The 21,429-nt window shown below is 43.9% G+C and overlaps 1 protein-coding gene across 5 annotated transcripts in view; it reads right to left on the bottom strand.

Annotated features, from left to right (window-relative positions):
* trpm4a (transient receptor potential cation channel, subfamily M, member 4a) overlaps window positions 1–21,429 on the bottom strand; it is a 222,187-nt gene that overhangs the window by 84,327 nt on the left and 116,431 nt on the right. For all 5 annotated transcript variants that reach the window (XM_033643742.2, XM_033643746.2, XM_078161183.1 and 2 more), the window contains exons 12-14: window positions 19,657–19,758; window positions 18,035–18,163; window positions 17,624–17,753 (exon numbers count right to left, since the gene is read on the bottom strand). In XM_033643742.2, the coding sequence (XP_033499633.1) occupies window positions 17,624–17,753; window positions 18,035–18,163; window positions 19,657–19,758 (361 nt within the window). The remainder of the gene's footprint in view (window positions 1–17,623; window positions 17,754–18,034; window positions 18,164–19,656; window positions 19,759–21,429) is intronic.

Genomic DNA, 21,429 nt, shown 5'->3' on the forward strand with positions numbered 1-21,429 from the left:
ACATAGCAACACAAAACTGCTTTGCTAGCTCAACCATGTTGTAACTAAGATATCTGCTGGAAAAAATATTTTTTTCACGGACCGGTTAATGAGTTATTACCTATTACAGACACTGCTAACGGCTAAGAAATAGTAATGTTTGTTCAAACATTGTGTTTATAGACTTTACAAACATCAGATTAGTCTAAACGGTGATACAGTGATGTCAAAAATGTGATATATGTATGTATGTATATATATATATACATATATATATATACAGTACAGGCCAAAAGTTTGGACACACCTTCTCATTCTATGCATTTTCTTTATTTTCATGACTATTTACATTGTAGATTCTCACTGAAGGCATCAAAACTATGAATGAACACATGTGGAGTTATGTACTTAACAAAAAAAGGTGAAATAACTGAAAACATGTTTTATATTCTAGTTTCTTCAAAATAGCCACCCTTTGCTCTGATTACTGCTTTGCACACTCTTGGCATTCTCTCCATGAGCTTCAAGAGGTAGTCACCTGAAATGGTTTTCCAACAGTCTTGAAGGAGTTCCCAGAGGTGTTTAGCACTTGTTGGCCCCTTTGCCTTCACTCTGCGGTCCAGCTCACCCCAAACCACCTGGATTGGGTTCAGGTCCGGTGACTGTGGAGGCCAGGTCATCTGCCGCAGCACTCCATCACTCTCCTTCTTGGTCAAATAGCCCTTACACAGCCTGGAGGTGTGTTTGGGGTCATTGTCCTGTTGAAAAATAAATGATTGTCCAACTAAACGCAAACCGGATGGGATGGCATGTCGCTGCAGGATGCTGTGGTAGCCATGCTGGTTCAGTGTGCCTTCAATTTTGAATAAATCCCCAACAGTGTCACCAGCAAAACACCCCCACACCATCACACCTCCTCCTCCTCCATGCTTCACAGTGGGAACCAGGCATGTGGAATCCATCCGTTCACCTTTTCTGCGTCTCACAAAGACACGGCGGTTGGAACCAAAGATCTCAAATTTGGACTCATCAGACCAAAGCACAGATTTCCACTGGTCTAATGTCCATTCCTTGTGTTTCTTGGCCCAAACAAATCTCTTCTGCTTGTTGCCTCTCCTTAGCAGTGGTTTCCTAGCAGCTATTTGATTGCCTGATTGGCCTGATTGGCGCAGTCTCCTCTTAACAGTTGTTCTAGAGATGGGTCTGCTGCTAGAACTCTGTGTGGCATTCATCTGGTCTCTGATCTGAGCTGCTGTTAACTTGCGATTTCTGAGGCTGGTGACTGGGATGAACTTATCCTCAGAAGCAGAGGTGACTCTTGGTCTTCCTTTCCTGGGTCGGTCCTCATGTGTGCCAGTTTCGTTGTAGCGCTTGATGGTTTTTGCGACTCCACTTGGGGACACATTTAAAGTTTTTGCAATTTTCCGGACTGACTGACCTTCATTTCTTAAAGTAATGATGGCCACTCGTTTTTCTTTAGTTAGCTGATTGGTTCTTGCCATAATATGAATTTTAACAGTTGTCCAATAGGGCTGTCGGCTGTGTATTAACCTGACTTCTGCACAACACAACTGATGGTCCCAACCCCATTGATAAAGCAAGAAATTCCACTAATTAACCCTGATAAGGCACACCTGTGAAGTGGAAACCATTTCAGGTGACTACCTCTTGAAGCTCATGGAGAGAATGCCAAGAGTGTGCAAAGCAGTAATCAGAGCAAAGGGTGGCTATTTTGAAGAAACTAGAATATAAAACATGTTTTCAGTTATTTCACCTTTTTTTGTTAAGTACATAACTCCACATGTGTTCATTCATAGTTTTGATGCCTTCAGTGAGAATCTACAATCTAAATAGTCATGAAAATAAAGAAAACGCATTGAATGAGAAGGTGTGTCCAAACTTTTGGCCTGTACTGTATATATATATATATATATATATAGAGAGAGCTAAAAGCTCTGCTGGTTTTCTACCCGGAAGTATTTGTAAACAACAAGGCGATTCCCGCTATAGTCCGGCCGGACGGATGAGTCATGGCCTTGTAAAAGATTATGTTTGTTTCTTTTAGTTGGCGAGAATGTGTTGCCGCAAACGCGACAAACATCCACTAACTTTGACAGCGTTTTCTGCGAGCGCGGCTGAGCCATTTTGTACCTCTACACGTGTTTCTAGTGGGACTATGTTTACAAGCACAAGAGTTCAGCGAGCCACCGAAGGACCGCCCTGCAGATTTACTATTGGTTCTGCAACATAGGGAGTTTTTTTAAACTCTGAAATTGTATCCGCCCATCTAAACACAAAATCAGGGAGAGAGTCATCAGTCTTTAGTTAAGCAAAGCGTCTAAAGACTGACTTGTGAGTCTAGTGAATGTGTGTGAATGGGTGAATGTGACATGTAGTGTAAAAAGCGCTTTCAGTGGCCAGAAGACTAGAAAAGCACTATACAAGTGCAGTCAATTTACCAGACAGGTGTTGTGTAGAAGTCTGTTCCCCTGTTGAATAGTGCTTCCCATAGTGCTCCCCTCGGTGGTTAAGTAAGGGATAAGGTTTGGTTTAGATTTAGGTAGGGAGGAAACACATCAACGGGGATACAGTCTGCAGCACAACACCAGCACACAAAGGTACTTCAAAAACCGTCAAGGTTTTACCCCTTTTGGGGGAATAGGAAAGCAAAGATCCTAGAGATGTCAATGTAGTTTGATGTTTGTTTGGAGTCTAATTTTGATATATTTGTATGAAACAAATGTGTCTTTCACAGACATGTCTAATAATTGTTATATGACCTCGACTGACACTGAGCGTTCCTTAATAGGTTAAGGCTAATCTCTGTCATGCCCCTTCAATATTTCCCCATCCAAGTGGATCAACGGCCCAACACAGTGGCCGGATTGATTATCCAGACATCTATTCATATTTGAATTTGAGTCACCAGGTATTGTTAGGATAAGTGTTGTCTGTAAATAACCAACCTGTTAATAAAATTCCCTCACATTGTCCTGCTGGTTTCAGGTGTAATGTCAAATATTTTGGTGAAATTGGGTTCAAAATGAGATGGAATAGAAAATATTGTGGATACAGAACAAATTACAAGATATTGAAAATTACTAAGATTATTAAGACACGCTGTCAGCTGATCTGAATACCATTTGAAACACTGATATCTACAGTCCAAAGAATGTCTGTGTGAAGTTGGTAGCATTTGAAAGACTTGTGGGGATAAAGATGTTAATTGATTTCGTATAAATCCCTATGGCTGATTACTAGATATAAACTTTTCACATTAGTGGCGTCCCCTAGTGGCAGAATATTCCAAGACTGTGTAGCGAAACTCAGACAAAGCATCCAAATATATGTATCAAGTTTGGTTACAATTGTTTCAGCCAATTTCAAATAATGAGTATTTATGTAAAATTGAGTTTAAAAGTTTAAAATAATTTAAAATATTAAATCGGATTGATATATTAAAATTCTCATGCTAACTTTAGATAAGCAATGTCTGTAGATGATCCTGCCAAGGTTTCGGGACATTGGGTCCAACAGTTTCTGATAAGTTCTCAAAAAATTAGATTTAGAGGACATTACGAAAAAGGACATTTTTAGAGCAGAAGATACTTCCACCTTTCGTGGCAGTGTGATACATGGCCAGGCAGCATCAGTATGTAACGCAGCTGGACTTAACCTTTCATGGTGTTATGATTCACTGCCGGTCAGCCAGACAGTATCTTTCACAGCAGTATGATATGCCACTGGACCACTCCAGGTTGAAACACTGCCAGTTGCAATGTAATATACAGAGAGCTGCAAAGTCCTTATTGGGCAGGCAGAAGGAGTGGTTACTGGGTCCAACAAACCCTGAACTTTCACCTGAGAGCCTGGTGTTTGCTTTCCATATGAAGGTAGAGCCAAACCATGATGTTTTTTTTTCTACACCTAACCACATGATTTTGTTGCCTAAACCTAACTACGTGCTTTTGTTGCCTAAACCTAGCCATGTGCTTTTGTTGCCTAAACCTGACCACATGCTTTTGTTGTCTAAACGTAACCATATGCTTTTTTGCCTAAACCTAACTGTAAGAGCCAAATGCAGGCAAAGGGTTAATCGGGTCTGTCAATATGTTGCCCCTCCCACTCACTGTATTTAGGTAGGAACTAACCTGTTGCCGGTGGGTGTTGCTGCCCGGAAGGCTAACAGTTTTTGACCACACACACACATACACACCCGTCACTGCATGCAAAACGCTGATTGTTTTATGGATTGTTGATTGTGGACTGCAATAAATGGACCAAGGGCTCGCATCACAGTTTGTTGTCGGACTCTCTACTTTGAACAAACGCGGTAACGTTTAAGTGTGTGTCAACTAGGTCGACCCGTGGCAGCAGCCCTCAGTGGCTTAAAGCACTTTAGGCTTAGCCTCTACATCAAGTCAAAAACTTTGCCAAAGAAGCCGGTTTGAAGACAAAACCTCGGCATGTCAAATGTTTGCGGTGCTGGACAGTATTGGAGCTGTAGCCAGAGGAAGAGGAAGAGAATTGTGCATTTTGGATTAGCCTTCTGTGCCAGCTGCTTTTCATCTGCGTGTCGGCTGACTGCGTTTGGAGGAGCTGTGGATTTGCCGGATGTGACAGAGCGGGCAGTGGACGGGCCGGAGCCGGTGTCAGGATCATCGGCCTACACGCATCTCTTCTCATTGCATCATCTATTGAAGACGCTGTAGATCTTCACACCGAGCCAACTTCATAAAGTTCATCATGGGAAGGTATGTGTAGTGCGCTACCAACGTTTAAATGGCCATCTAGCTAAAATGTGTGTACACAATTGCTTAATTCTGATGCATCGGTTGTGAAGGGGATGAACGAACTTTGTATTGTCATATTCGTTGCAAACTGTTGACTGTCAATATGAGCCATGAGGGCACGGACAAGCCACCGCTTGTGGGCTCCAATCCTGAGGCGCCGGTTGAGTCCGGTATAACGAACATTGTTACTGGTGACAGTGAGGAAATAGTCAAGCCCAAGCAGGGTACTAAACTTACTGTTAAAGCCTTGTGTGACAAATTGGACAGATTGCAAAAAAGTAGAAAATCAAAACTAATTAAAGCTGGTAAATTTAGAAACACGATACATGATTTAATGTCAAGCGGCAATGTTTTGCAGGTGCAACAAGCTTTTGATGAGTTTCTTGAGTTATGTGATGAAACAAGGTGTATGCATGATTCTGCGGTGGGTTTATTGCCACCAGAAGAGCATGAGAAAAATGACATATGGTTCCACTAACCGTAAAGGAGCTACACAAACTGGAGGAGCAGGAGCAACAATTAAAGAGAAAAAACAACAAATGGAATTGGAAGCAGAGATCGCAGCACAAACTGCTAAGTTAAACATCTTGGAAGCAGGTGGAAGTAGTGCCTCTCAAACCTCATTAAATGGTGCAAACTCCAAATATGAACAGGAAAAAAAAAGAATGACTCCTTGTAACACCCTTAACCCTATGGCCAAGGACTATAGTCCTGTGGCACAGGCCTCACAGCCAAAGGATTGGTCATTGCCACGTCAACCATCAGCAATGGATTGTAGGCCAAAGCAAAACATCTCATTTCCAGTGGAAAGAGACACAGGAGCACATGCTTACAATCCCTTGGAAACATCACAAGCTCCACCAATTATGACTGCATGGCCAAATCAAAGCAACACTCAATATGTAAATCAACAAAACCAAAATGAACCAGTAAGCCTACCACCTGACAATACTGTTGCCATTATGCATAAACAAAATGAAATAACAGCTTCTCTTGTCGACCAGCAGAGGTTGCTGTCTCTGCCCACACGAGACATTCCTGTATTTGAAGGAGATCCACTGCAATATCAAGCCTTTATTAGAGCATTTGAACAACTTGTGGAGGACAAAGCCAGCCAAGCTGACTGCTTATACTATCTGGAACAATTTACCCAAGGACAGCCAAGGGAACTGATTCGAAGCTGTCAGCATATGGCTCCTGAGCGGGGCTACATCACAGCAAAGTGTCTTCTGGAGGAGCACTTTGAAAACAAGTATAGGATCGCCACTGCTTATATAGCGAAGGCTCTAGCTTGGCCAATGATAAAATCTGAGGATGCCAAAGCCCTGCAGGCTAATGTTTTGTTCTTAAGAGGATGTTGCAATGTAATGGAGGAACTGCAGTACATGCAGGAGTTGGATTTGCCAACCAACATGAGGATGGTCATTTCAAAGCTACTATACAAGCTCCGAGAGAGGTGAAGATATAAGGTTTAGGATATAATGGAAAGTTCCCATGACAAAGCTCATTTTAATGACGTAGTCAGGTTTCTGGAGAAACATGTAAAAATGCTGTCTGACTGTCTTTGGTGACACTGAGGGTGCATCATCAAATGTTAAATGTTAAAGTTAAACCTCTCAACAGTCTTAATGTACAACCAACACAGTCAAAGCACAAGGGCGGTAGCTTTGCCACTACTGTAACACAGAAGGAGCCAAGCACGTACCAGTAGGTCAAGGAAACAGGCCAGCCTGTCTTGCCACTGCTGTTCACGCGCTCATCTTGAAAAATGCCAACAATTTACAGGTTAAAGGCACAGAGATAAGATCCACCTTTTAAAGGAAAAGGGCATTTGCTTTGGATGCTTAAGTATTGGACATTTAAGCCGCAACTGCAGTAAACGCCTGGTCTGTGCAGTCTGTGAACAGCAACATCCCACTGTGCTTCAGGTCAACAAGACTAATGTGGAGGAATGGAGCGTCATCAGCTTCTCCACCAGCAGCAGTGTCGCCTCCTTCTCAGACATGTGGTCGAACAGGGGACGGAAAAGACCGTCTGACAGGGATGAAGGGGGGCGCTCCGCTGCTTGAGCGACTCCTGACGTGCGGCTCGTTTAATGTGTCTTTTTGTCGTTATCTGTGCACTTCTTGTGAGTATTTAACAACACAGAGCAAGATAAGAATGTTGACTCTTAATCTTGCAATCTGGGGAATCCTGATTCTCTTCGTGAGCCCTGCATTTGGATGTTGGGAAAGACGGGGGAACCTGGACACAACTCACCCAGGACGGCGTGTGTACGCACGCTGGGAACTGATAGAGCTCAACCCAGCCAGCGTTAATGTGGACCTAAGATCGACTTCCCTCCTTGCCGAGATCCCCCACCACTTGCTACGGGGATATTACAACAAACGGATCTGGAGGAAAAGAGGGTCCAGAGGAGGGGTCAGAAATCGGCTACGAAGGAGAGGTAGCAGGCTTCCACTACCTGCCATCACGCTGTCAAATGTCCGGTCACTGAACAATAAAATGACTGAACTCTCCGCACTCATCCAGTACAACTCAGACTATAGGCAAACTAGCCTTTTTTGCTTTACAGAATCGTGGCTGTCAGAGGGCGTTGATATACACATCGATGGATTTAACATTATACGACTTGACAGGGACACAGTAGGAACACGGAAGTCAGTCGGGGCGGTCTCTGCCTGGCTGTCAACAACAGCTGGACAACCAACTACACAGTGAGAGAGAGTGACAGCTGCAGACACTATGAGCTCCTGTGTCCTTCAGACCCCATTATCTGAATTCACACAAATCACAATAATATTGGCATATGTTCCTGGACCTGACTTCAACCTGGTGGCAGACCACATCGCGGACTTTTATCACAACGCTGTCACCCGAACTGGTGAACAGCCGGTGTTCCTGCTTGGGGTTTTCAACAGGTGTGACGTCACCACCATGTTGTCAAATCTGGAACAATATGTGACATCCCCCACCAGATTTGACAAGATGTTGGATCTCTGCTATGGAAACATACCGGGTGCATATATTTCCAAAGCCCACCCACTCCTTGGTCGTTCAGATCACAATGTCATTCTCCTAATTCCAAAGTACAGACAAAAACTGAAAATAGACAAAATACAGACAAAAACCAACAAAACATGGGACAACAACTCTATTGAGGAACTCAGGGGCTGTATAGAACTGACTGACTGGGATGTGTTTTTCAAGAGCAATGATTCTGATCTGAACCAGCTAGGGATGCACCGAATATTCGATAACCGAATATATTCGGCCAAATATTGCAAAAAACACACATTCGGTATTTGGTGGAATAAGACCAAGGACGAATAATAGCGGCATGTTTTGATAACGCAATCAAATGGCGTGCTGTGACGGGCGGAATAAAATGTCGGCAGTGTGGCGATCCACCCGTCACGGCACTCGCATTTGCGACTAAAAATAGTTTTGAGCGAGCAAAACAGGCTTAAATCATTCAGCACGCTGTGCGAGCAGCCTACAGATTTCAACCACCAGCAGAAACAAAAGGTGAATCCCATTGGTTGTGGGTTGAACAGGGGTCACAGACACAGTATTCCTGTCAAATACGGCGGCTATCGGCTTACCGGCGACGGACAAGTCGGTTCCAATAATATCCTCTTCTTGGCGTCATGACTGCCCAGAAGTACCTGAACGGCCGAGCCAGCCGAACACAGGTATGTGACGTGTCAGAGGAGAAACGAGCCATCCACATTACTCTTTCTGGCAGTAACGGCCCACAAACCTCACCGCACTTTAGGGACTGTTCCTTACTTATGAAGGGACTTGTCAGGGGAGGAGGGTGGCTGGTTGATTCTTATTTTATTTATTTATTTTATTTTGATCCCCCCTATGTAAATCACTGATTGATGCTGTTTTTGAAGTATGAATAAGTCAATAAGTAATTTATTCCATTGAAATATCATTGATGTATTATAGAAAAGTGATTTATCTTTTTATAAATGACAAAAGGCACATCTGCCTCATTTTCGCTATGGTATTGTGATACTACTCAGAACCATAATATTTTCATTGGTATCGCACAGTGGGTCCCAATTTTGGTACCGTGACAACACTAATCTGGAGGGGGTTCATCTGCAAAAACTAATGAAAAACTAATGAAAAACTAAACAATGATATTTGGTATTCAGTACTCGGTATTCGGCCAAGCGTTTAATAATATTCGGCTTCGGCTTCGGCCACAAATTTTCATTTCGGTGCATCCCTAGAACCAGCAAACTGACTCAATCTCCTCCTATTTGACCTTCTGTGCTGATTCTGTCATTCCATCTAAACAAGTTAGACTGTACCCAAATAACAAGCCCTGGGTGAAAAAAGACCTGAAAATATGCCTGAATAAGAAGAAGCTGGCATTTCTGAGAGGAGACAGACAGAAGGTGAATGAGCTGGAAAAAGAATTCAGACAAAAATCTGGGCAGGCCAGAATCCAATACAAGAACAAAGTGGAACAACAATTTACAACAGGGAATGCAAGGGAGGCTTGGCAAGGGCTCAACGCCATGATGGGCAAAAAACAGAAGCCAGCCCAAATCAACTGTCCTGACCCCACCTCATTTGCAGAGCAGCTAAACACTTTTTATGGCAGATTTGACAACCCACAACAACCACTGAGAGACTGGAATTCCAGCAGTCCCAGCCCCCCACACAGTCCAGTCAAGTTAAAAGGCAGAGTGCTGGGGAATGTGCTACTCAACTGGGGGGTATCATGACCCTACTTTTCCAAATGCTCCTGGACTCAGGTTTTGTTCCTCATTCATGGAAAGAATCCACCATCATACCCATACCCAAAATCACAAATGCAAAAGTCCCAAAGGATTACAGACTAGTCGCACTCACATCTGTATTATGTAAATGCATGGAGAGGGTGGTGTATGGCCTGCTAAGTTCTTCAGTCGCTGATAAACTGGACCCGTTCCAGTTTGCCTATAAAGCACGACGAGGGGTGGAAGACACCTGCCGACACTCCTGGACACGGTCACTAAAAACATGGACCACCCTCACTCATGCTCCAGGATTTTATTTAAGGATTTCTCCTCGGCCTTCAACACAGTCAAGATAAACACCTTGCTCAACCGCCTCACTAAACTACAGGTCAATCCGATACTGGTAAGCTGGATCAAAGACTTCCTACGAGACAGGCCTCAACATGTAACAGTGAATGGAAAAACATCACACAATATTGTGTTAAACACAGGGGTCCCTCAGGGATGTGTTTTATCTCCCATCCTGTTCTCCATCTACACAAACAACATAATGGGCAGCACAGACAATATGACACTTCTCAAATACGCAGATGACATGGCCTTGGTGGCTCACCTAACTGACTCCATCAGCCTTGCACCATATCACCAGCAGGTGGACTCACTGATCACCCTCATTGAGGAGAGTTCACTGGAATTGAACACCTCCAAAACTAAGGAGCTGTGCTGCTGCAGAAGAACAACATCTGGGGATGCTGCCCACACACTGCTCCAACCACTGGTGATCAAAGGGCAGGTAGTGGAGCAGGTGGAACACTTCAAATACCTGGGCATTGAGGTCAACAGAGCATTGTCCTTTTCTGACCACAGCAGCAACATTTACAAAAAGGCTCAACAGCGCCTCTTTCTGCTAAGGAAGCTGAGGACTTTTAATGTAAGCAAAAAATGTTTTAACAGTTGTTTACAAATCGCTCATTGAGTCAGTCCTAACCTAACAACATCTCATCCTGGTACACCTTCCTTTCTGTTAAAGACAAATCCAAACTGTGTAAAGTCATCAAACATGCTACCAAAATAACAGGCACCACTCAGACCTCATTGACAGATCTTCACACACAGGCAGTTAAACGGAAGGCCAACACCATCATATACGACCCCTCACATCCACTCCACAGTTCATTTCAACTCCTCCCATCTGGCCGCTGTTACAAGGTACCATTAGCAAGAACAAACATAGTAAAGAAATCATTCATTCCTACCGCCATCAACATTATCAATAAATCTTAAGGGTTTGACTCAGGGTTCTTAGCTTTATGTGTGTTGCTCTATACTGTATTGGTATGTATTTTATGTCTTTTTATGTCTTTTATGTATTTTTAACTTGTGTTTTATTGTGAGCCACATCAAAGACGAATTTCCACTGCTCTGCAATGGGCAATAAAGTTCTTTCTGATTCTGATTCTGATTCTGATTGTATTCTTTCCATCGTTCCAGTGCAGGTCAAGGCCACAACAGGAAGTAGAGTTATACAGACCTATGCGTTCTTGGATCCAGGAAGTTCAGCCACTTTCTGCTCGGAAGACCTCATGCATAAACTGAACATGGCAAGAAAAAGAACTGACAACCATGGTGCAGGAAAAGGTTGTTCCTGCTTACTCCTTAGCTGGGCTGGAGGTGTCTGCTTTGAACGAAAACAACTTCTATCCTCTCCCAGAAATTCTCACTCAGAAGAAGATGCAGGTAACTACAGATAACGTTGAAAAAATGGCCATATCTGTCAAAAATTCCCATTCCCACCATAAAGGCTAGTGTCGACATGTTAAAAGGAAGTAACGCTCCCAGGTTATTGGAGCTGTGGGAAACTGTCAACAGCCAAGGAGATGGCCTGTACGCTATAAGGACAGTGTTGGGCTGGGTCATCAATGGTCCTCTGAATGGAAGCAGGAATGCCAGCAACCATGATATGGCTCTTTTCTCTGTTTTGGTGAACAGAATTTCTGTTTCCAACTTGGAACTTATGCTGAAGAATCAGTATGATCATGATTTCAACGAGGTGCCGTCCGAGGAAAAGCAGGCATCTAGAGAGGACCTACGGTTTATGAAGATCATGGAGGGCTCTGCAACGTTGCAAAAAGGGAGGTACTATTTGAAGCTGTCCTTTAAGAATGCTGATGTCCTCCTGCCGAATAACTTTCCAGTGGCCAAACAGAGGATGCTTGGATTGAGGAGGAGGTTTGTGAATGATCCAAAGTTTCATCTGGAATACTCTAGCTACATGAAGGGAGTTACTGACAAGGGGTACGCAGAGCAAGTTCCTCAGGAGCAGATGTTGTGCAGTGGAAGAATGTGGTACATCCCACATCACAGGGTTTTCCATCTCAGAAAGGCTTCTCTTCAAGTGGTGTTCGACTGTAGCTCCATGTATCAAGGGACATCTCTAAATCAAGAACTACTGCAAGGGCCCAACCTCACCAGCTCACTACTTGGAGTTTTGCTTCAGTTCAGGCAGGAGCCCGTGGCATTAATGGGTGATGTGCAAGTGATGTACCATCAGGTGAAGGTTGTGCAGCAAGATAGAGATGTCCTTCGATTTCTTTAGTGGCCGGAAGAAGACCTCAGCAGAGATTTCAAGGCCTACAGAATGACTGCGCATCTGTTCTGGGCTGTGTCGTCACCCAATTGTGCTTGTTATGCACTGAAGAAAACTGCCAACGACAACATGGTTGATTTCTCTGCCGAGACTATTCAAGCGGTGAAGCGACATTTTTATGTGGATGACTGCCTGATGAGCATGGGCTCGGAAAAGGAGGCTATCCAAATGGTCCAGGATCTCAGCACCCTCTGTAAGAGAGGTGGGTTCATTCTAGAGAAGTGGATCAGCAACAGTCGGACGGTTTTGCAGACTATTGCAGATGACCAGTTGGCCAAGGATCTAAAGGAGCTCGATTTGGACAGAGAGAAGCTCCCCATTGAGCAAGCTTTGGGCCTCCTCTGGTGTATCGAATCGGATGCCTTCAAATTCAAGATGGAGGTGAAAGCGCAGCCTCATACCAGGCGTGGAATGTTGTCCACAAGTAGTTCTGTGTATGATCCTTTAGGAATGTTGGCACCAGTCACTCTGTCTGCCAAGATGATGCTGCAGGAGCTGTGCAGGAGAGGCCAGGGCTAGGATGAGGCATTGCCACTCGATACTGAAAACCTGTGGAAAAGGTGGCTGAAGGATATTGAGGTGCAGGTTGTCATTCAAGGTGGATCGCTGTGTAAAACCACAGGACTTTGGTGAGCCGCTACACAGCCAATTACATCACTTCGCTGATGCCAGTACAGAAGGTTATGGGGTTGTAACTTACCTCAGGCTTCAAAATAGCAGAAACAAAGTTCACGTTGCTTTTCTTTTGAGAAAGGCCAGGGTCACACCATTGAAGACCTTGACTGTTCCACGGCTGGAGCTAACAGCTGCCGCCCTAGCCTCAAGAGTGGGTGTAATGCTGAGGGCAGAGCTTGAACTTCACCTTGATAAATCTTGGTTTTGGACCGATAGTACGTCAGTTTTAAAGTACATCAACAATGACAACAGACGTTTCCACACATTCGTGGCAAATCGGGTTGCTTCCATCAGAGAGGTTTCGGATCCTTCACAATGGAGGCACGTGGGAACCAAAGAGAACCCAGCCAACATTGCATCCAGAGGAATAAGGGCGCCAGACTTTCTGAAGGATCGCAGTTGGCTCAAGGGTCCTAAGTTTCTTTGGGGTTCCAAAGAAGAGTGGCCAGCCTGCTATGGCATTGACATCAAAGTGGAGCTGGATGATCCAGAGGTCAAGAAAGATGTTTTGGTGAATGTCATCAGTACCAAGCCATCCAGCACGGACCATCTTCTCACTTATTTCTCGGACTGGAGAAAGCTCAAGGTGTCGGTAGCTTGGTTCTTGCTGCTCAAAGCCATCTTGTTAGAGCTTAGTCGTCTGAGGAAGGCCTCTGGAGCTGTACAAGTGGATGAAGTGGGAAGACGAAGGGCCATAATCACGGAGAGGACAAAACCCTTGGCATCAAGTGATATGTCTGAGGCTGAGTCAGCCATTGTTCGTTATTGTCAGCAGCAAATGTTTCAAGATGAGCTTTCCTCTTTGCTGTCCAAGGGAACAGTAAGCCGACAAAGTTCCATTTACTAGCTGGATCCGATCGTGGAGGATGGACTCCTAGGAGTCGGGGGGAGACTTAGTAAAGGAGCCATGCCTTTGGAGACTAAACATCCGCTCATCCTCTCCAAGGATCACTACATTTCCAAGCTCATCCTCAAAGATTCTCATCAGCTGTTGGGTCACAGTGGCCAAATCCATTCATTGTCAACACTAAGGAGGAAGTTTTGGATTACATGTGCCAATTCAGCAGTGAGGAGTGTGATCTCCAATTGCAGTTTTTGCAGGTGTCGTCATGGAAGGCTTGTGGAACAGAAGATGGCTGATCTTCCTAAGGAACGAATCGACCCAGATCTCCCTCGATTCATGAACGTTGGGATCGAGTATTTTGGGCCTCTGGACGTGAAGAAAGGTAGAACCACGTACAAGCAATATGGAGTGATCTTTACCTGCTTGGTTAGTAGAGCAGTCCATTTGGAGGTGGCAAGCTCTTTGGAGACTGATGCTTGTATAAATGCTCTGCATCGGTTCATCAGTAGAAGAGGGCAAGTGGTCCTTATCAAGTCAGATAATGGAACTAACTTCCACGGTGCAGAACAAGAATTGAAAGAAGCTCTCTCTGCATTGGATAATGAGTGCATCCAACAGGCTCTTACTCCTGCTAACGCTGAATGGCAGTTTAATCCACCAGGGGGGCTCTCATCATGGCGGGGTGTGGGAACGACTGATAAGTTCTGTAAGAGGCATTCTCAGTTCAGTTTTACACCAGCAGGTGTTGGATGATGATGGGCTCCACACGGTTATGTGTGAGGCAGAATCTATTCTTAATGATCGCCCAATCACTAAACTGTCTGATGATCCGAACAATTTGGAGCCTTTAACCCCAAATCACCTGCTTCTGTTAAAGGGAAAGCCTGCCATGCCTCCTGGGCTCTTTGAGGCAACCGATATAGTATATGTAAAACGACGGAGACAACACCTTACCGACCTATTTTGGAAGCAATTCATTCAGGAGTATTTGCCGTTGTTTCAGGAGAGGCAGAAGTGGAATCAGAGGAAAAGAAGTTTGAAGATTGGAGACGTGGTGCTAATCATGGATCCTGCAGCCCCCCGTGGATCTTGGCCTCTTGGAAAGGTGTTAGAGATCTTACCAGACAAAAGTGGCCTGGTGTGTTCTGTCACTCTGCAAACCAAAACTAACGTTATCAAAAGACCTCTAACAAAGTTGTGTTTGGTACAAGAGGTGGATTCATGGTATTAAGGTGCATTTTGAATGTTTGGGTTTACATTTGGCTTTTCTGTTTTGTATTGAATTGTTGAGTCTGATGCCAGTCATTAAATTCTGATGGCTCATCCAGATCCAGATGGTCAAAATCAGGTAAAAATTTGGACATGTTTGTTGTGGCAAGTCAAAACACTCACTCAGAGAGTGAAAGTCTGGCTCTGAAATCTCACGTCTCACGAGATTCTCCTTCTTCTTTGGTGTTTTACTGTACAGTCTATGGTGTTTTTTGGCAGTTGGTTTCATGAGACTTGAGTTGTTGCAGGAAGTTACCGCTGGAGCGAGCTTACAAATGTGACTGTTTGGAGTACTTATGGCTGAATTTTTACCTGATTTTGACCAACTGGATCTGGATGAGCCATTTGAATTTGATGACCGCCCGTATTTATTTGAACACGGAGTACATGGACATACACGGACACAGAGCTCAGCGAAGAGGGACGAGGAGAGAGAGGGAGCAGGCAGAGGAAGTGTTTTGACTTGCCACAACAAATATGTCCAATTCCAGCTAAAGGTAAAGACAGACGTTCATTTCTCCTTTCCGTTATGTTGTCGGATAAATATACTAACAATCCTAGCCTATCTGTGTTAAAGAATGCCAGGGAGATGAAGGACTTCAGACCAGTGGCACTCACATCCATACTTTGTAAGTGTATGGAGAGGGTGGTGAGTGATCACCTCACTGCTATGGTGGCGGACAGGCTTGACCCACTCCAGTTTGCCTATAAGGCAAAGCGTGGGGTGGAGGATGCCTGTTTGACTCTCCTGGACACAGTTTGCAGACACCTGGACTCCCCACACCCTCACACACGGATTTTATTCATGGACTTTTCTTCCGCTTTTAACACAGTCAACACGGTCACCCTCTGCAACCGCCTTCTGGATCTACAAGTCAACCCATCACTTATCCTGTGGATAAAAGACTTCCTGCAGGACCGGCCTCAGTATGTGGTGGTAAATGGTTTTAAATCCAAGAACATGATTTTAAACACTGGTGTCCCCCAGGGCTGTGTTTTATCGCCGATTTTATTTTCCATTTACACAAACAACATAACAAGCAATAACAGTGACATTTCCCTTTTTAAGTATGCAGATGATATGGCCCTGCTGGCCCACATCAAGGACCACATGTCTCTGGCTGCCTACTATCAGCAGGTTAACACCCTGATGCTCTGGATCAAAGAGAGCTCTCTGGAGCTTAACATCTCCAAGACCAAGGAGCTGTGTTGTGGGGGGAGGCGAACATCTTCCCCCCAACCTCTCTTTGAACCTCTGAGGCTGAACGGGCAGGCAGTGGAGCAGGTGGAGGCCTTCCGATACCTGGGCACAGAGATTGATACCCGCCTGTCCTTCTCCCAGCACACAGACGCTGTGTGCAAGAAGGCTCAGCAACGCCTGTTCCTGCTTTGATGTCAGAGAGGATATTTTAACAGCTGTCTACAAATCACTCATAGAATCTGTACTCACTTTTAATATCACGTCCTGGTTCACCTTCACCTCTGTTAAAGACAAATCAAAGCTTTCCCGGATCATTAATCAAGCAAGCAAAATAACTGGCAAAACTCAAAATCAATTGTCAGCCCTCCACACCCGAGCAGTTAAAAGGAAAGCCAACCTCATTACACAGGATCCCGCCCACCCCCTGCACAAGTCCTTCCAACTCCTGCCACCAGGCCGCCGCTATAAAGTCCCCCATCTAAGAAAAACATCGACAAAAACTCATTCATACCCACTGCCATAAACATCTTAAATAAATAATGAACAATGGACAAAAATAACCCTGATGCACTATGTCACTTTACACATATCCACACCTTTTATCTTGTCTATTTTTACAGTTTTAATTTTATACTTGTTTTTAAGATCTATACACACTGTGTGTGCTTTCAGAATCTGTGTTGTGCGATTGTTTCCAATCAGTGTACTGTCTTGTTTTGTATGTGGAGCCACGTCAAAGAAGATTTTCTGTTACGACAGACAATAAAGTTTTCTGAATCTGAATCTGAAGAAATGCTTTTTTAGTGGACGTATTTTGACATTATTTGACGTGGTCTGAGTGCCCTATTATTTAACATTCAACGCACTCACGAGCTGCAGGCAGGTCCGCCCGAGCTTCGTACTGGAGAAATGTCACATATTGAACATCCTATCACTCATTTAGACAAAAGTAGATCAGAAAATAGGGCCCAGGTTGAAAAAAACGTTAGTTCCCCTTTAACGCACTTTAGGCTTAGCCTCTACACTAACCATATGCTTTTGTTAAACGTAACCACATGCTTTTGTTGCCTAAACCTAACCACATGGTTTTGTTGACATCCCGGTGTTGGTAGCAGCGTCCTGGAAGATCAACAGCAGACAGGCCACTGAGAAACCGGAAATGTGACAACTTGGGATGAGAATGTGTTGGTAGTTTAATAAACCTTTCATTTATAAATAACTTGATCATGTAGTTTTGTCTCTGTTTTGAGTCAAGAACTCAGTAGCAACCTCAAGAATTGAGACTGAATTAATGAGTTGGCCATCATTTCCCTTTTTGAGTGAGTGGTACCCCTAGGTGAATTTAATGCAAGTTAAATTCTGTTATTAAATACAGTACTAATTATCACTGATAGCTTAAGTTGAGTACAACCAATCTATGCCACCCTAAATACAAATCATGTAGAGAACAGAGAAGCTTGTGGTCTGACTCACCGTGTGCAAGGTTTTCAAACTTCTGTGCCAATTCTTTCATGGCAAGCTTGCTCTCAGTCTCACTCTCAAGCTTAGAAAGCTCCCTCAGCATCTTACAGCCTCCTAGAGCACTCAGCACTGACTCCCCTGCCTAACAAGGAAACACAGAAACAAAGGTAAATAAACTGCTGTTTAAATGAAACCAGATTTGATGGCAACTTTGAAAATGGCAGCTTTGTGACTTTGGCAAAAGTTCAATGTTGTGTGCTGATGCTGGTCATCCTGTTTCTCACAGCACCTAAAATGTCATCACCTAAAACTAGTCAGGTTTAAACTGTATAATAATCTTAACATTTGAACACAGCCAATTCCTAAATCCTTCAACTCTGAAAAAAAAGTTTTAGGTTGGGAAATATTACAGGTGAGTCTCACCATCTCCCAGAAGTACACAGCCATCTCACTGCGGTTCTGCAGGACAGCCCAGATGAAGAGGGCTGCCCAGGGTGAGAGACAGCGCTGGTCCCGGTACAAACACTCCCCCAGCAGCATTTTATTGACTTGCTGAAGGTAAGACAAGACAAGAGTCACAAGTGAAGGAGTCAGATCTGAACAGAATTAGCTCTATTACAGCTGACAGCTATCCATTATTTCATTATCCTTTTGAAATTGTGCCAACAGTTTTTTTTTCATTGTTCTCAGTAATTTCATATAAAGTGAAAAACACAATTTAATAAAACGCTTATGTCTCTCCTTTCTGGTTATTATCATTAAAAAAAATCCCTGTTTTTGTTTTTGTTTTGTTAGTTTGTTTGTTAGTTAGTTCCGTAATTGCCCCTTGTTCCATACTGTTCTGTACTTGTCTAGTTGTCCTGTATGTACTTAAATGTTCAATAAAAAAAAAACATGACTTAATCTACAGCAAGATGTAAACTTCAGATAGTTTTACCGAAAACAGCACTTCACCAAGGAATCAAATCATTGCAGCAGAACCAGAGACATGCACTCCATGGATTCTTTATCTTTCTCAAAAGCTAGTGCTACATCATACTGGTGTGTGTTAGTTGCAGCTATTGTAGTTAGGAACCTCTAGCCTCACAAAGAGATAAGTGAGATGAGGAGGTTATGAAGGGCCCCAGTGTACGCTATTATGACGGGCCCTAGTGCATGCTGTCATGCATGTCTTGACACAAATTTAGACTTGACATTGGACAACATCAACATAAAAATTACCCAGAAATCATCATTGCATTATCTGACAAAAATATCAAAGAAAGTAATAAATTAGTCATTTCATAATCAGTTTTTATGGTATATTTATAGATTTTATAGTTTATATAGAAAAGGCAAAGAATTTATTTGCCTTTTTTGAGGACATATACAGCAAATGGCACCCTTTTTAAATTAGTAATATTCTTTTTAAATCATTTATCATTCAGCACAGGTATAATTTCTAAGATGTTAATCTGAATCACTTGCGAGGGCCCGCTCTCTCTACAGGCCTCTTCACCCCAGGGGCCCCAGTGTCAGTCAAATGAGCTTCCCTGAGATGGTTTCTGGTGTGGTTACACATGGTTTGCGGTTCTGTGGGAAGTTGCATGTAATGCTAAATTCACAAAAACAGCACTGAAGACAGTTTATGGCTGTAAACATTCAGTTCATGGGCAACAGCTCTGGTGGACATTCCTGCAGTCAGCATGCCAATGGCACGCTCCCTCAAAACGACATCTGTAGCATTATGTTGTATGATCAAACTGTACATATTAGAGGGGATTTTTATTGTGACCATCCCAAGGCACACCTGTGTAGTAATGATGCTGTTTAATTAGCATTCTGATATGCCACACCTGTCAGGTGGATGGATTATCTTAGAAAATGAGAAGTGCTCACGAGATTTGCGACCAAAATTTGAGAGAAATATTTCTGATGACTGCATGAAAAAAAGTCTTAGATCTTAAACTTGTGGAGAATGGTAGTCAAAACATAAGTGTTGTGTTTAAATTTTTGTTCAGTGTGCAAAAGCAACAAAAGAAGCCTGGAGTTTCCCAATCACTGACCCTGAGAGCCTTCCTGGTGCTGGTGCTGTGGTCCAGGCCCAGCGGTCCATAGTAGAAAGGCTGACAGACATCACCCAACAGGTCCCACAGCAGGCGGGATACCTGCAGCATCACCAGACACTTCACTACAACTGCAGGGTTGCCTTCAAGTAATGACATTTCATATAAAGCAGACAAAAAACCAAGAGCGCTTGCTGTGTTTCCATGAAGTAAAATCTAATGCAGCATGAGTCTGTTTACATGATCAGAATCAGAAGATTGGGGGAAATCACAGGAGCTCTACGCGACATTCAGAGCATATCTATGATTCAGTTTGATTTGGGTTGTCTGGACATGGCTATCAGCATGGAGGTGGCTGAACCAGTGGCTAGCAGCTAACAGTACGAACAGTGCTAAAATGGTTAAAGTGGTGACAGATTACTGTAACGCACTTCTCATTGGGATTCCTAGCAAGAGCCTGCAGATGCTTCAATACATCCAAAACTCTGCAGCTAGGATCCTGATGAGAGTGCAGAAACATGAGCACATCACCCCCATTCTCTACTCACTCCACTGGCTTCCCGTCTCCACCAGGATTGAGTACAAGGTTTCCCTCCTCACATATCAATGTATCCATTGGAGCTTAGATTCTCTGCCCGAGCCCGGCCCGACCCGGCCCGCGGGCCCAAGCCGGTTCGGGCCGGGACCCCCCACCCCTCCGGGCCCGGTCAGATATGAGAGAGGTATGGTATGGAGATATGGGGGGTGGGGTGGGGTGGGGGTCGGTAGAGATAAGTGGGAGGGACAGCGGCTTTCCGTACCTCCAAAAAATATGCCCTATTCATTCAGCTCAATACATGGACATGCAATGACAATTTGTCATTAACTTATTACGTTATAAAAAACTATGAAAATATGGGCTTACCCATGTTTAAAATGACCTGTTGAAGTGAAAAAACGAGTACTGACGGGAACAGACAAGTGGAGTAGATGTTTAACCGGCGCGGAGAGCGCAGGAGAAATGCGCTGCCTGTGTGGACAGTCAAGCGCTTGCGAGTACACTCGCAGGACTTCCGCGGCACTAACGTGCTCGGTGTGTCCTTAGCGTTAATTATAACAGCCAACTTATTGAAAAATGTCGGGTTTAAATCGGGCTCGGGCCCATAATTACAGTTAATTGGACGGGCCAGGACGGTCCCAGACATAACGTGCACGGGCTCGGGCCGGGTCGGGCTGAATTTTTTGGGCATGATCTAAGCTCTAGTATCCATGGACATGACCCCCCTACCTCAAAGAACTTCTCAACCCACAAAACACAACACGCTCCCTTCGCTCCACTCACTCAAACCTCCTCCACATACCCAGAACCAGACTCAGGACCATGGGAGACAGGGCCTTCTGTGCTGCTACCCCACGTCTGTGGAATGCCCTCCTTGACACCTTGAGGGCACCACAATCCACTGACTGTTTTAAAAAAGGTCTTAAGACATTTCTTTTTAGTAAAGCTTTTGGTCCCCCTTAGATATTTTTGTTTAAAACCTTTTAAATAACTGCTCATCTTGTTTTAATTATCTTCCATTCTTTTTTTATCTTTCTTTGTTTTTAACCTGTAGCACTTTGAGATCTTTTGATGAAAAGGGCATTATAAATAAAATGTATTATTATTATTATTATTATTTTTATCATTATTAGAGCTAAGGGTGTTAACCTCACACTGCTGAGTGGCGGCAATTAGCTAGCCAGAGGGATACACACCCAGGGACTCACAAGCACTAACATGCACTGGAAGCTGTT

Source organism: Epinephelus lanceolatus, chromosome 18 (assembly GCF_041903045.1).
Source record: "Epinephelus lanceolatus isolate andai-2023 chromosome 18, ASM4190304v1, whole genome shotgun sequence".
NCBI lineage: Eukaryota > Metazoa > Chordata > Actinopteri > Perciformes > Serranidae > Epinephelus > Epinephelus lanceolatus.